This window comes from Vulpes lagopus, chromosome 18, assembly GCF_018345385.1.
Source record: "Vulpes lagopus strain Blue_001 chromosome 18, ASM1834538v1, whole genome shotgun sequence".
In the NCBI taxonomy this organism is placed as follows: Eukaryota; Metazoa; Chordata; class Mammalia; order Carnivora; family Canidae; genus Vulpes; species Vulpes lagopus.
Genome location: NC_054841.1, coordinates 9,860,547 through 9,874,487, shown reverse-complemented (window position 1 = coordinate 9,874,487; position 13,941 = coordinate 9,860,547). Strand labels below are relative to the sequence as shown.

The following is a 13,941-nucleotide window of genomic DNA, read 5'->3' as shown; positions in this document are numbered from 1 at the left end:
TAAGGGTTGCTGGAGAGGAGGTGGGTGGAGGGATGGGGTAACTGAGTGATGGGCATTAAGGAGGGCACTTAATGGAATGAGCACTGGGCATTATATGCAACTGATGAATCACTAAATTCTACATTTGAAAACTAGTAATTCACTACATGTTAATTAAAGAAAAAAATTTGGGGATCCCTGGGTAGCTCAGCGGTTTGGCGCCTGCCTTTGGCCCAGGGTGCAATCCTGGAGTCCCGGGATCGAGTCCCGCGTCGGGCTCCCGGCATGGAGCCTGCCTCTCCCTCTGCCTGTGACTCTGCCTCTCTCTCTCTCTGTCTATCATAAATAAATAAATAAATTTTTTAAAAAAATAAACAATAAAAAATAAAGAAAACATTTTAAATAAAAAATAGATAAAATTTTTAAAAAGTTAAAAACAGAACTACCCTATGATCCAGTAATCACACTACTGAGCATTTATCCCCAAAATATGTTTATAGCAGCATTATTTACAATAGCCAAATTATGGAAGCAGCCCAAGTGTCCATCGATAGATGAATGGATAAAGTAAAGGTAATAAGTAGATATTTATACACAAGGGGATATGACTCAGCCATAAGAAAGAATGCAATCTTGCCATTTTCAATGACATGGATGGAGGCTAAGTGAAATAAGTCAGTCAAAGACAAATATCAAATATTTTCACTCATGTGTGGAATTTTAAAAACAAAACAAATGAGCAAGGGGAAAGAGAGAGAGAGAAACAAGCCAAGAAACAGATTCTTAACCTTAGAGAACACACTGCTGTTCCCCAGAGGGGAGGTAGGGGGATGGGGGAACAGGTAACAGGGATGAAAGAGGGCACCTGTCATGAGTACCGAGCAATGGATGGAAGTGCTGAATCACTATATTATGCACCAGAAACTAATTTTACACTGCAGGTTAACTGTACTGTAATTAATAGTAACATAAAATAAAAAAACTTTAATTAAAAGCCATAATAAAGGGATCCCTGGGTGGCGCAGCGGTTTAGCGCCTGCCTTTGGCCCAGGGCACAATCCTGGAGACCCGGGATCGAATCCCACGTCGGGCTCCCTGCATGGAGCCTGCTTCTCCCCCTGCCTGTGTCTCTGCCTCTCTCTCTCTCTCTCTCTCTCTCTCTCTCTCTGTGACTATCATGAATAAATAAATAAAATCTTTAGAAAATAAAATAATAAAATAAAATAAAATAAAATAAAATAAAATAAAATAAAATAAAATAAATAAAAACCATAATAAAATAAAAAGTCAGCATGTGGCAGTTGAACAAAGCCGGCAACTGCACCTGGGGAGTCAGGAGGCCAGTGTGATGCCCTCACCTTCCATGAAAGTTAGTGGACAGGAGGGTCCTGACCTGCCACTGAGAGACTATGGGAACGCACAGTACTCCCATGTTTTAGGAAAACTCAGGCCTCTGCTAAAGTCACAACTCCGTGATGCTCCAAGTACTGATGCACTGAGAGCAAGGTGCAGAACTGAGTCTATAATTTACAACTGTGCTTTTAAATTTTAAAAAATACGTTAATAACTGAGAGGTGAGGAAAATTCTAATACACATAAAGAATTATTTCTGCAAGGATCCTCAGATGCTGGTAACACTGGGTATCTCAGAGGAAGACGTCTGGGAGGGACATAGTGAGGGCAAGAATGAAGGTCTCAGGGTAAGAAGGAGACGAGTCTCACCCTATGCCAGCAGCCTGGGGCAGCCTTGCAGAACATCCTATACGTGACCCAGAACTTGCAATTAATTGCTCTGAAATGAGTGAGCCATTCAAGGCATGGCCAAGGCATGAAGAAACTTTCAATCATACACACATCACCCACACAAGTCCACACATACACATGCTCACAGGGCACAGGTGTGCACACACATGCATGCCTACACATAAACACATACACACACTCACACACACAGAAATCCTACAGGAGTAGGACAACCACAGGAGACTTGCTAAAGGATGTTACTGGATTCACGCTCCTTCCATCCTCGTGCTATTGTAGGATTCTGTAGTGCAGAAACATGCAATTATGTTTCTATATATAGATGCAGAAATTTGGGGACAATCTATAGCAGAACATAAACAGTAATCTCTAGGTAGTGGAATAAAATTAATGTTTATCAACTTTTTTTGAATCTACAATTTTACTTTCTTCTGTGATGAGCAGATTAGTCCTTGTGATTTTAAAGGCCTAAGGAACGTTTTCTCGATTGGAAAGAATTCCTGGAAAAGGCAAATAAATGAGCCCTAGGATTGATTCAACTGGCCCGATGGAGAGCACTCCCTTGACTACTCATGCCAAGAAACAAATAGTTTAAAAACTGCATTGGGAAAAATAGTAATAATAATTTAAAAATAAATAAGTAAAATTAAAACGGCATGGGGGGGGATAAATAAAAATGGCATTAGGACCAGCTCCCCCGGCCCCCTGCCCTCTCTCCCACTGTGCCCCATTTCCAATGCTGCCAAAGATCCAGAAGGTGATAGAATGTGGTGTAGGCTGAGCCCTTTAGGAGCATCTCTCTCTGGCCAGATTGCATCGGTCTCATTTCCCCTGGGGGGGTGGGGGTGGGGGGGCGGGGGTGGGGGTTACTGTAGGGTGGCAGGCCGGGCCCAGCGCCGCTCAGGCTGTAATCAATGGCTGAATAAAGACGCTTCAAGCCTTCCAAAGCAGAATGTGCACAGGAAAGAAATTTAGGAAATCCTGCTTTCTGTTACACGAAACAAATCCTTCCCCAACTGGCAGAAATTATTGTAGCAGCTCTAAAGTAAAACGAATCCTGGTTCCTATGTGTATTCCAGACACTGACCTTGCCTAGACCAGCAATGTTTTATTGATATAGAATTTCAAAGGTAGGATTCTCGACCCAGCCAAGTCTAGGTGGAATCCTACAGGGATTTAGAAACAGCACAGCTCTCAAAGATTTCACTGGACCAAGATCTAGTCTCCTTTCTGTCACGTGGCATTATTTGCACACGCAGATTCGTATTCTGCAGTACACACCTGAAATAGTTTGGAAGGCAGGTCAGTAAAATATTAACAGTGGTCATACCTTTAGGTAGCAGGATTACAGTTTGCTTTTTATTTCCTTTTCTTATCTCTATTTTCACACATTCTGCCATAAACATGAAATAACTGTGCAATAATAAAGTTGTTGGGGGGAAGAAAGATACTAAGACAGTAACATTGACCTCTGTGGAAACACCAAAGACCAAAGAAAATACCTTTTTTTTTTTCAATCACTACTCAGAATCTTAGAAGAACAGACAAATCTGAATCCGAGTATAATTAATGAACAAGAGCTGAGAAGCACAGAACATTCTGTGAAAGATTTACCCTCATGGAAAAGTTCTGCCCAGCCCTAAAAACAAATATATCCAAGTTCAGTGGGAACCGGGAGTGTGGGACAGGCATTAGGGAGTTCCCGTATGCACGTCAATCAATAGCCAGTATTAGGAGCTCACAAATTCAAATCCTATCGAACACCCTTAAGCTACCGACCAGTTCCCAGTGCACAACTACCAAGAACCTGGCTCTTCCAAACATCCCCCACTCAGGAATATTGCCTCCCATTTCCAAATGGAAAAGCGAGATCCAACAGACTAAAGTCAGTGGAGAAAGGGGGACAAATCTGAAGTTTTTGGCGACTACAGCACAAGTCCAAATAAATGGGATGAATCATCCATATCCATCCTCCATCCCCCTCCTCCCCTTTCTCTGCACACTATGCCCATCTCAGAATTTGGCCAAGGGTTACAACATTTTTCACCCCTAAAAAACTCCGTTAAAGTGTCAGGGATCACGGGTGAACTGGGCTCCTAGTTGAGGTATTCCACAAACACCAAGCCGACTGCAAGGAGTCGCCTCCCTGATGCCACATTCCAGTGTCCCCGAGAAGGATAAAGAAGCTACCAGACAGGGAAAGTCACATCCAAATGTTCTTTCCTTTCTGAACTTTGGGAAAGGTTATCATTGCAGTATCCCCAAACCACCACCCAGCTCTGGCTCCCCAATATTCTCCAATGAGTCTGGACCTTTAAAACACTTCATCAACTGGAGAAGCTCCCTCCCTCCTTCTTAAAATTAACAACAAAAATAACTGGACATCCCTGTACCATTGATGGAAGGGCAAAAGGGTTTTAAAAATAATTCTGGAGGTGCCTGGGTGGCTCAGTGGTTGAGCATCTGCCTTTGGCTCAGGTCATGATCCCAGGGTCCTGGGTTCAAGTGCCACATCAGGCTCCCTGCCGGAAGCCTGCTTCTCCCTCTGCCTATGTCTCTGTCTCTCTCTCTGTGTGTCTCTCATGAATAAATACAATCCTAAAAAAATAATTCTGGAAATTATCTGGTGATTTATACCACAAGCCTTAAAAATATTCCATCCGTGGGGCCCACAGGACAGACTCTGCTGAGGGGCTCACAACAACCCTCTTGTCACAGATGGTGAAGATGCAGCGGGGAGCGGCCGCCCAAGTGTGGAGCTGGGATCCCAAGACTCACGTCCTCCACCGTCTCGCCCCTGCTGCCACCCTGGGGACAGGTGCTGCTGTCTTGTTAAATGCTAACTCCCCAGTGTCCAGTATACCGTAGGCACTCCAAAATGCCTGCTGAATTAATGAACCCACTCACACCATTTCTAGAAATACTAGGTGTAAGTATGCTCCCTGGAAATGTGTACAAATGTTGTGCTAGCATCTTAAAAGCCATCTACGAAAAGCCCACAGCAAATGTCATTCTCAATGAGGAAACACTGGGAGCCTTTCCCCTAAGATCAGGAATGAGACAGGGGTGTCCACTCTCACCACTGCTATTCAACATAGTACTAGAAGTCCTAGCCTCAGCAATCAGACAACAAAAATGCATAAAAGGCATTCAAATTGGCAAAGAAGAAGTCAAACTCTCCCTCTTCGCAGATGACATGATACTGTACACAGAAAACCCAAAAGACTCCACCCCAAGATTGCTAGAACTCATACAGCAATTCAGCAGTGTGGCAGGATACAAAATCAATGCCCAGAAATCAGTGGCATTTCTATACACTAACAATGAGACTGAAGAAAGAGAAATTAAGGAGTCAATCCCATTTACAGTTGCACCCAAAAGCATAAGATACTTAGGAATAAACCTAACCAAAGAGGTAAAGGATCTATACCCTAAAAACTACAGAACACTTCTGAAAGAAATGGAGGAAGATACTAAGAGATGGAAAAATAGTCCATGCTCATGGATTGGCAGAATTAATATTGTGAAAATGTCAATGTTACCCAGGGCAATTTACACGTTTAATGCAATCCCTATCAAAATACCATGGACTTTCTTCAGAGAGTTGGAACAAATCATCTTAAGATTTGTGTGGAATCAGAAAAGATCCCGCATAGCCAGGGGAATATTGAAAAAGAAAACCATAGCTGAGGGCATCATAATTCCGGATTTCAGGTTGGACTATAAAGCTGTGGTCATCAAGACAGTGTGGTACTGGCACAAAAACAGACACATAGATCAATGGAACAGAATAGAGAACCCAGAAGTGGACCCTGAAATGTATGGTCATCTAATATTCAACAAAGCAGGAAAGACTATCCACTGGAAGAAAGACAGTCTCTTCAATAAATGGTGCTGGGAAAATTGGACATCCACATGCAGAAGAATGAAACTGGACCACTCTCTTTCACCATACACAAAGATAAACTCAAAATGGATGAAAGGTCTAAATGTGAGACAAGATTCCATCAAAATCCTAGAGGAGAACACAGGCAACACCCTTTTTGAACTTGGCCACAGCAACTTCTTGCAAGATATATCCATGAAGGCAAGAGAAACAAAAGCAAAAATGAACTATTGGGACTTCATCAAGATAAGAAGCTTCTTTTTTTTTTTTTTTTTTTTAAGATAAGAAGCTTCTGCACAGCAAAGGATACAGTCAACAAAACTAAAAGACAACCTACAGAATGGGAGAAGATATTTGCAAATGATGTATCAGATAAAGGGCTAGTATCCAAGATCTATAAAGAACTTATTAAACTCAACACCAAAGAAACAAACAATCCAATCATGAAATGGGCAAAAGACATGAAGAGAAATCTCACAGAGAAAGACATGGACATGGCCAACATGCACATGAGAAAATGCTCCGCATCACTTGCCATCAGGGAAATACAAATCAAAGCCACAATGAGATACCACCTCATACCCGTGAGAATGGGGAAAATTAACAAGGCAGGAAACCACAAATGTTGGAGAGGATGCGGAGAAAGGGGAACCCTCTTGCACTGTTGGTGGGAATGTGAACTGGTGCAGCCACTCTGGAAAACTGTGTGGAGGTTCCTCAAAGAGTTAAAAATAGACCTGCCCTACGACCCAGCAATTGCACTGTTGGGGATTTACCCCAAAGATACAGATGCAATGAAACGCCGAGACACCTGCACCCCGATGTTTCTAGCAGCAATGTCCACAATAGCCAAACTGCGGAAGGAGCCTCGGTGTCCGTCGAAAGATGAATGGATAAAGAAGATGTGGTCTATGTATACAGTGGAATATGACTCAGCCATTAGAAACGACAAATACTCACTATTTGCTTCAACGTGGATGGACCTGGAGGGTATTGTGCTGAATGAAATAAGTCAATTGGAAAAGGACAAACATTATATGGTCTCATTCATTTGGGGAATATAAAAATTAATGAAGGGGAATAAAGGGAAAGGACAGAAAATGAGTGAAAATATCAGTGAGGGTGACAAAACATGAGAGACACCTAACTCTGGGAAATGAACAAGGGGCAGTGGAAGGGGAGGTGGGCAGGGGGTTGGGGTGACTGGGTGATGGGCACTGAGGGGGGCATTTGGTGGGATGAGCACTGGGTGTTATGCTATATGTTGGCAAATTGAACTCCAATAAAAAAAAAAAATGTTGTGCCAAAGATTAGAAATACCCTAACTTCCTACAATAGGAGAACAGTTACATATACTGGCATACAAACATAAACAGCGGTCATAGAAAGCTGTCTTTTAAGGGTACTCAAAAAATTTGGGAAACGGGCATGATGAAATATTGTTTAAAATACAGATACAAAACTCTATGTTAAAAATTCCTATTTTTTCTAGGCAAAAAATATATGCAAATATATTGGAAGATCGCATGTCAAAAAGTTCTTAGTGGCAGGGTACCTGGGTGGCTCAGTCAGTCAAGCATCCATCTCTTGATTTCGGCTGAGGTGATGATCTCAAAGTTATGAGATCGAGTCCCACACTGGGCTCTGTGCTCAGCTGGGAGTCTGCTTGGGAGTCTCTCCCTCTGCCCCTCCTCTGACCCCATTTGCTATAAATACCTACATACATACATACATACATACGTAAATAAATAAAATCTTTTTTTTTTTAGATTTTATTTATTTATTCATGAGAGACACACAGAGAGAGAGACAGAGACACAGGCAGAGGGAGAAGCAGGCTCCTCGCAGGGAGCTAGATGCAGGACTTGATCCCAGGACCCCAGGATCATGCCCTGAGCTGAAGGCAGATGCTCAACTGCTGAGCCACCCAGACGTCCCAATAAATAAATAAAATCTTTAAAAAAAACAAACAAACAAAAAACAGTTATTTGTGGCTTCTAAGAAGTAACTTAGTAGAGTGACTAAGAATTTAGGTTGAAAAAACACCCTCCCTGGGTTGGAACCCTAGTCCTGTCAGTCAGGGGGCTACCGTCATAAGATGAATTAGCAAGGCATTTTTACCATGAAGAAACCTGGGGACACTACCTGTACCAAGGGACCCCAAGTTAGCATCTCAAAGAGCAGGACACGCCAACAGGAGGTGTCTCCTTATAACACGCACTGAGGACAGCACCAAAGATGCAATAAGCGGAGTCCTCACCGTAAAAAAATGCCATCAGATCCAAACTGAGATTCGTTCTCCAATATAATGGTCTGTATTCTTCATAAGTGTGAAGGCCATGAAGGTTGAGGAATGCTGAGGAACCATTCCACATTAAAACAGACAGGAGGGCAGCCCGGGTGGCTCAGCGGTTTAGGGGGCCGCCTTTAGCTCAGGGTGTGATCCTGGAGACCCCGGATCGAGTCCCACGTCAGGCTCCCTGCATGGAGCTTGCTTCTCCCTCTGCCTGTGTCTCTGCCTCTCTCTTTCTCTCTGTCTCTCATGCATAAATAAATAAAATCTTAAAAAAAAAAAAAAAGACAGGAGATATGAGGGGCACCTGGGGGGGCTCAGTCAGTAAAGCATCTTCCTTTCGGCTCAAGTGATGACCCCGGGGTCCTGGGATCGAGCCCCACATCAGGTTTCTGCTCAGTGGGGAGTCTGCTTCTCCCTCTGCCTCTCCCTCTGCCTCTCCTCCTCCCCTCTAACTTGTGTGCATGTGCACACATGCTCTCTCTCTAATAAATACATAAAATCTTTAAAAGAAAAAAAAAGACTAGAGGTATGGCAACTGAATGTACGGTGTCTTCCTGGATTAGATTCTGATTTGAGGAGGAAAATTTTTGGTGAAAAAGTAAGTTAAGTCAGTGGGATAACTGATGACACCTACGGGACAGGTAATAGTACCGTATCACCGTGAATTTCCTGATTCTGATAAATGTCCTTGTTTCTTAGGGAAAAATAAAATACTTAAAGGTTAGAGAGGATCATGTCTGCAGCTGACTCTTTCAAGGTGAGAGAGAATGATAAAGCACAGGTAGAAAAAGGTTACCATTTGAGAAATCAGGAGTGAAATTTTAGTAAAGGGGAACGCTTTGTACTAATTTTACAATTTTTTTGTAAGTCTGAAATTATTTCCAAGATTTAAAGTTAAAAAAAAAAAATCCATGTGACTTTAGGCTAAATATTCAACCTGTCTTTGACTTTTCTCTTCTGAAAATGAGAGTCACAACAGGGCCTCATAGGTGCTAGAAAGATTAAATGAGACATTACACAGAAAGTATTCAAATGGGATCAGATGGGCACCAAATGCTCAAGGAAAGTTACCTATTGTCATCTTTTAAGAATGAATTGACTCAGTTTCTTCTTCAGAGTTGTCTGAAAAGTCTAAATGTTCTATACTGAAGAGTAATGGCTTTCATAATCAGAATACAAGTTTTCTGGAAGGTAAGGAGAGAGAAGGAAAAAAGACCAGGATGTTGCCAGCTTGGTGAACTATCCGTGTGTCTGAATCACTCAAGTGAGGAAGACAAAGAAGGTCCTATTTTCATGCAGGGGGCGTTCCCATCACAGGACATCCCAATACCCTGGGAGGGAGGGCAGTCAGGGGCTGGTTACAGAAAACCAGAAAGGGCAACCATGCTACGAGACCCTCTGCTCTTCAACATGGAATCCATGAGTCCTTCTGGTTCTAGCAAGAGAATACGCCTGCATAGAAAGAACAACGATAAAACACGTGGCTTACTGGACTTGATCAAAACTAAACGCTATAGGGTTTCAAAGGACACCATCACAAAAGTAAAAAGCCTTCGTGGTAGGAGAAAATACTTGAAAATCATAGATCCTGTAAGAGTCTTTGATCTGAAATGTATTTTAAAAAACCTCTTTCAACTCAACAACAAAAAGACACATATTTAAAAGGTGGCAAAGGACCCTGGAGAGAAGATACACAAATAGCCAATAAGCACATGAAAAGATGCTCAGCATCATAAACCACCAAAGAAAAACGCAGACTAAAACCACATGGGAGATTCCACTTTGCATTCACAAGGATGGCCAGAATCGAAAGGACTGACAAGGACACGTGTTGGCAAAGGAGGAGAGAGACTGGGACCCTTACACGTGGTCTCCCATTAAGCCATGAGAACAGGACTTGTCCGTGTGTGCTGTCCGTGTACGCAAAATTATGTGGCCACTTTAGAGAGCAGCGTGGTGGTTTCAAAAAGCTCAAACATGCAGTTAACATACGACCCAGCCATTCCACTCCTAAAGATACAGCAAGAGAAATGAAGATGTACGTCCACCCAAAAACCTGTGCATAAATGTTCACAGCAGCAGCATCCAAAACAGCAAAAGAAAAAAAAGAAGGAACAATCCAAATGTCCACCAACTAATGAATGGATAAACAAAATGTAGTATTACCCACGTAATGGAATATTAGTGATCCATGAAAAGGCCTGAGGGATTGATTCACCACATGGATGAATCTCAAATACCAATGCTAAGTGAAAGCAGCCAGATACAAATGTCACATACTGTACATTTCAATTTGTATAAAATGTCCAGAATAAGCAAATCCAGAGAGATGGTGGATAGGTCGGTGGTGGCCAGGGGCTTGGGCGGAGGGGCAGGAGCCCAGGAGAATATGGGATGGAGTGCTTCCTTTTAGGGTGGTGAAGATGTTCTCAAAGGGACTGTGGCAACGGTTGCACAATATACTTGAGTACTAGAATATACCAGAAACAAACACTGACCTGTGTATGTTAAATGAGTGACTGGTATGTGGACTAGATCTTAATAAAGCTGGGATTTTTTAGAAAGGGAGGGTGTGGTGTGAGACCTTGCACCCCTTATGTGCTGGCCATCTGAATTACAAACAAGATCTCTTTCTCTTTGCTTATTTGGGATATAGCTCAAGCCCAAGAGTATTTGTTCTAGAGGGAAGCGAGTCCTGCACACACCTGAAAAGGTGTTTCCCTAGCAGCACGGCATCCTCCCGGCTCGGGTCCGCTGACAGGTGGCCCCCTTAGGGAACCCCACCTCCGGCACGTGGAAAACGGGCACAGCGTCTCTGTGTGCCTCACCGCCTCTGCCTGGGGCTTATTTACCTCATCTGGGCTAGACGCCTGGTACACGCGGCAGGAGTCCTCGTACTGCTTCTCGGCCTCGGCCTGGTCGGTCACGCCATTGGACTCGTACACGGGAGTCACGTTGTGGCAGAGTGCGATGGCCTTCACAGCCTCGTGCACACGGCTGCTCATGGTCCGCCGGACTTTGGTGGTGAGCGTGGGGCCCTTCTGAGCAGGCGGGTCCTGGGATTGCTAACAGGAAAGAGAAATGAACAAGGAAGATGACCGGAGACACAGAAGGGTCTAGAACATGGGGAAGAACCACCATGTGGAGATGTTGCTTTGCTTTCCAGGGTTTTAATATAGCTCTTAGAGACATCTACAGTGACACTGCAATAAATGGCACATAATTTTTAGGGACCCGATCATTTACAATTGGAAAAAAAAAATCCAAATGCAAAACAGAGAAAAACATTACAATTCAGTGAATGTGGGTAATTCTATCTTTGAACATGCGAATCGTCCTCCTTAGGGTGATGTCAGGGGCGTCTGACAGAGGGAGGCTGGTGTATGAAGCCAGGGCTTCTCAAGGTGCCACGACTGACACTTGGGGAGGATAATTCTCTGTTGCGGGAGCTGTCCTACACTCAGTATTCAGTAAAACTCAGATGCCCTCCCATGGTCCATGTAGCCGGCCTGATCAGCCCACTCACCTCTGCAAGCTCCCTCCTCCTCTCTCTGCTCTGGCCACACCAGCCTTTCTGATCTTTGAACGCTGCCAAGCTCCCTTCTGCCTCAGGGCCTTTGCACCTGCCTTGCCCTCTGCCTGGAACATCATTTCCCAGGTCTCAGCAGGGCTGGCTCACTCTGTCTCCTCACTGAGGTCTCAATCCAAACATTACCTACTCCAAGAGCCCCCCAGTTCACGGTGACCCCTTGTCTGCCCCATCAGAAGTCATGCTCCACACTGCAACGTGTGATGCCATGTTCAGTCTAAAAACAGGCTTGTTCACCTGAGGATTCTCCCACTAAGCCATGAGAACAGGACTTGTCCGTGTGTGCTGTTCATCACTGCAAGCCTAGTACCCAGGGCAGTGGCCGGCATGCACAGATATATGCTGAGCAAGTGAACAAATGAACAACTCAGTATTCTTATGGTGATGCTGGGGCATCCTCCCCCATGATTTTTTTTCTTTTTCCAGGAAGAAGCAAATATCAAATTGACCAACATATCCTCCCAGGTTTTAAATCACAGATTTGGACCAAAGGAATCCCTGCGATGGTCTTTCCCCACAGCTAACTGAGTCCCTGAAGTTAGACATGTCTCTGGACTTCCTGGATGCTGCATTCCATTAGACACATATTTTATCCAACAGAAGAGAACCGATCCAATCCCTCAGAGTGAATCGCGTTTTATACCCATGAACACATGGTTGCCCAAAACAGAGAACAGATGGGTCACGCGAAATAAGAATACGACTTTCATTTAATTTTTTAATACTATTTTTAGCAGTGGCATTAGACTCCCCAGGTAATTAGACAATTACTAAATTATTCTGGTCATGCAGGCACACATACTGCCCTGGCTTCCTGCTCTGTTAACCCCTGGTGTCAAGAGGACACGAGTTTCACTTCCAGGCCAAAGGGCACTGCGTGGTTACGGTAATTAGAGTAATGAATCAGAACTACAGTTTAAATGAATCATTATTTGCCAAGTGCTTTTAATTATGAAGAATTTAACTCTAAAATTGTAACAAGGACTGGAGATTTGCAGAAAGGTTCTCTCCGCTGGAAAGACTAAGTCCAGAACGTTCTCTCTAAGCTCTGCAATTTATGTTCTAGCCGCAGCCACGTGTCTTCATTTTGCCCACATTCCTTGGCACCTGGAGCAAATTATTATTTGACATTAAGGGGAGTAACCAGACCTCTGAGGACGAATGCTATTGCCGTGACCGGCAAGTTTTAGTAGCAGTGGGTCTGAAGGACAAGCGGGGGGAGGGGGGGGGGGTGTCCCTCACACACATCGGGGTTGTACAAGCAATTGGATTTCGTGTCCACTTCCCCTAGTATTTCAAATGTGGGATGACATGGAGCCTTGGGGCTTTGTCCTCCAGGTGAAGCCAGGCAAGAGCAATGCAAAGAGAGAAACACGGCAGGCCAGATTTTCTACAAAGACCTGGCTTCCAGACCAGGGAGCCAGCTGCCAACAAATCAGAGGAGATGGGGGTGAAGGGCCCCAACCAACATCATGGGCCACAGGTGTAACATCTCCACGCCCATTTATTTCTCTCTGACATTAATGCTTGTCCCTCTTTCCAACCAAAGACATTCCAGGGAGGAGGAATTCAAATCGTGGATTCTGAAACTGTCTTTTCATTCTCAAAGGAGAGGTTCATCCACACACCAAATGGCAATCCACCTCCACCATGAAGGTGCTGGTAATTACCAGGGGCTCCGCCAGCATCCGTATGCGGGCCCAGTCTTCAAACATCCTCACATTCCCCATATGGAAGAGTTTCACATCATACAGTGTTTATCTGCAGCCTCCTCCACATAGGCCTTTAACCTACGCACATTTCTCCTTACTTAAAAAATACCAGGGGAAAACAAAAACAGATGTGGTATCCACAGGGGCAGGTTACAACTCTTTCTGCCCCGGGGAGAAACCACCGGTCCTCTTGTGGAGAGCTCCGCATGAGGTCAGAAGCTGGAAGGAGAAATTAAGGCCTCCACGTACACAGGCCCCTGACTGGGGCCCTTGGGGGGCTACCTCACACCACAGAACGCTCCAGGGCCATTCTACACATCCCAGCCAACAAGAGACACACAGGTGACAATGAACGCGAGGCCTCCACTTCTCACTAGCGATCCACGGCAGGGGCACTTCCCAACAAGAACTCCAGTCTGAATTAGACGAAAGATTAATACAAAAAGGAAATGCTGATTCACCACAAACACCCATTTTCTTTCTAAACGCAATTGAGACATCACCACTTTAGGAGTGTTCATAAGAATGGATACTGTGAATGGGTGGGAACTGGTAAAAATACATTTATGTCAAAGGGGAAGAATTCCTGTTCCAATAGCCCCGCTTTGCTCTTCCAAATAACGCTCAAAGCTGATAGCTCATTAACCTCAAAGGGCCACCCCCACAGAGACGGGCTCAGAGCCAGTACTTCCGAATGAGTCAACTGACTTACAGAACG

General features: G+C 44.2%; 1 protein-coding gene across 2 annotated transcripts in view; it reads right to left on the bottom strand.

Moving 5' to 3' along the window:
* The window catches only part of ATP9A (ATPase phospholipid transporting 9A (putative)), a 132,353-nt gene that overhangs the window by 40,558 nt on the left and 77,854 nt on the right, over positions 1–13,941 (bottom strand). For both annotated transcript variants that reach the window (XM_041732466.1, XM_041732467.1), the window contains exon 14: positions 10,775–10,987. In XM_041732466.1, coding sequence (XP_041588400.1) covers positions 10,775–10,987 — 213 coding nt within the window. The remainder of the gene's footprint in view (positions 1–10,774; positions 10,988–13,941) is intronic.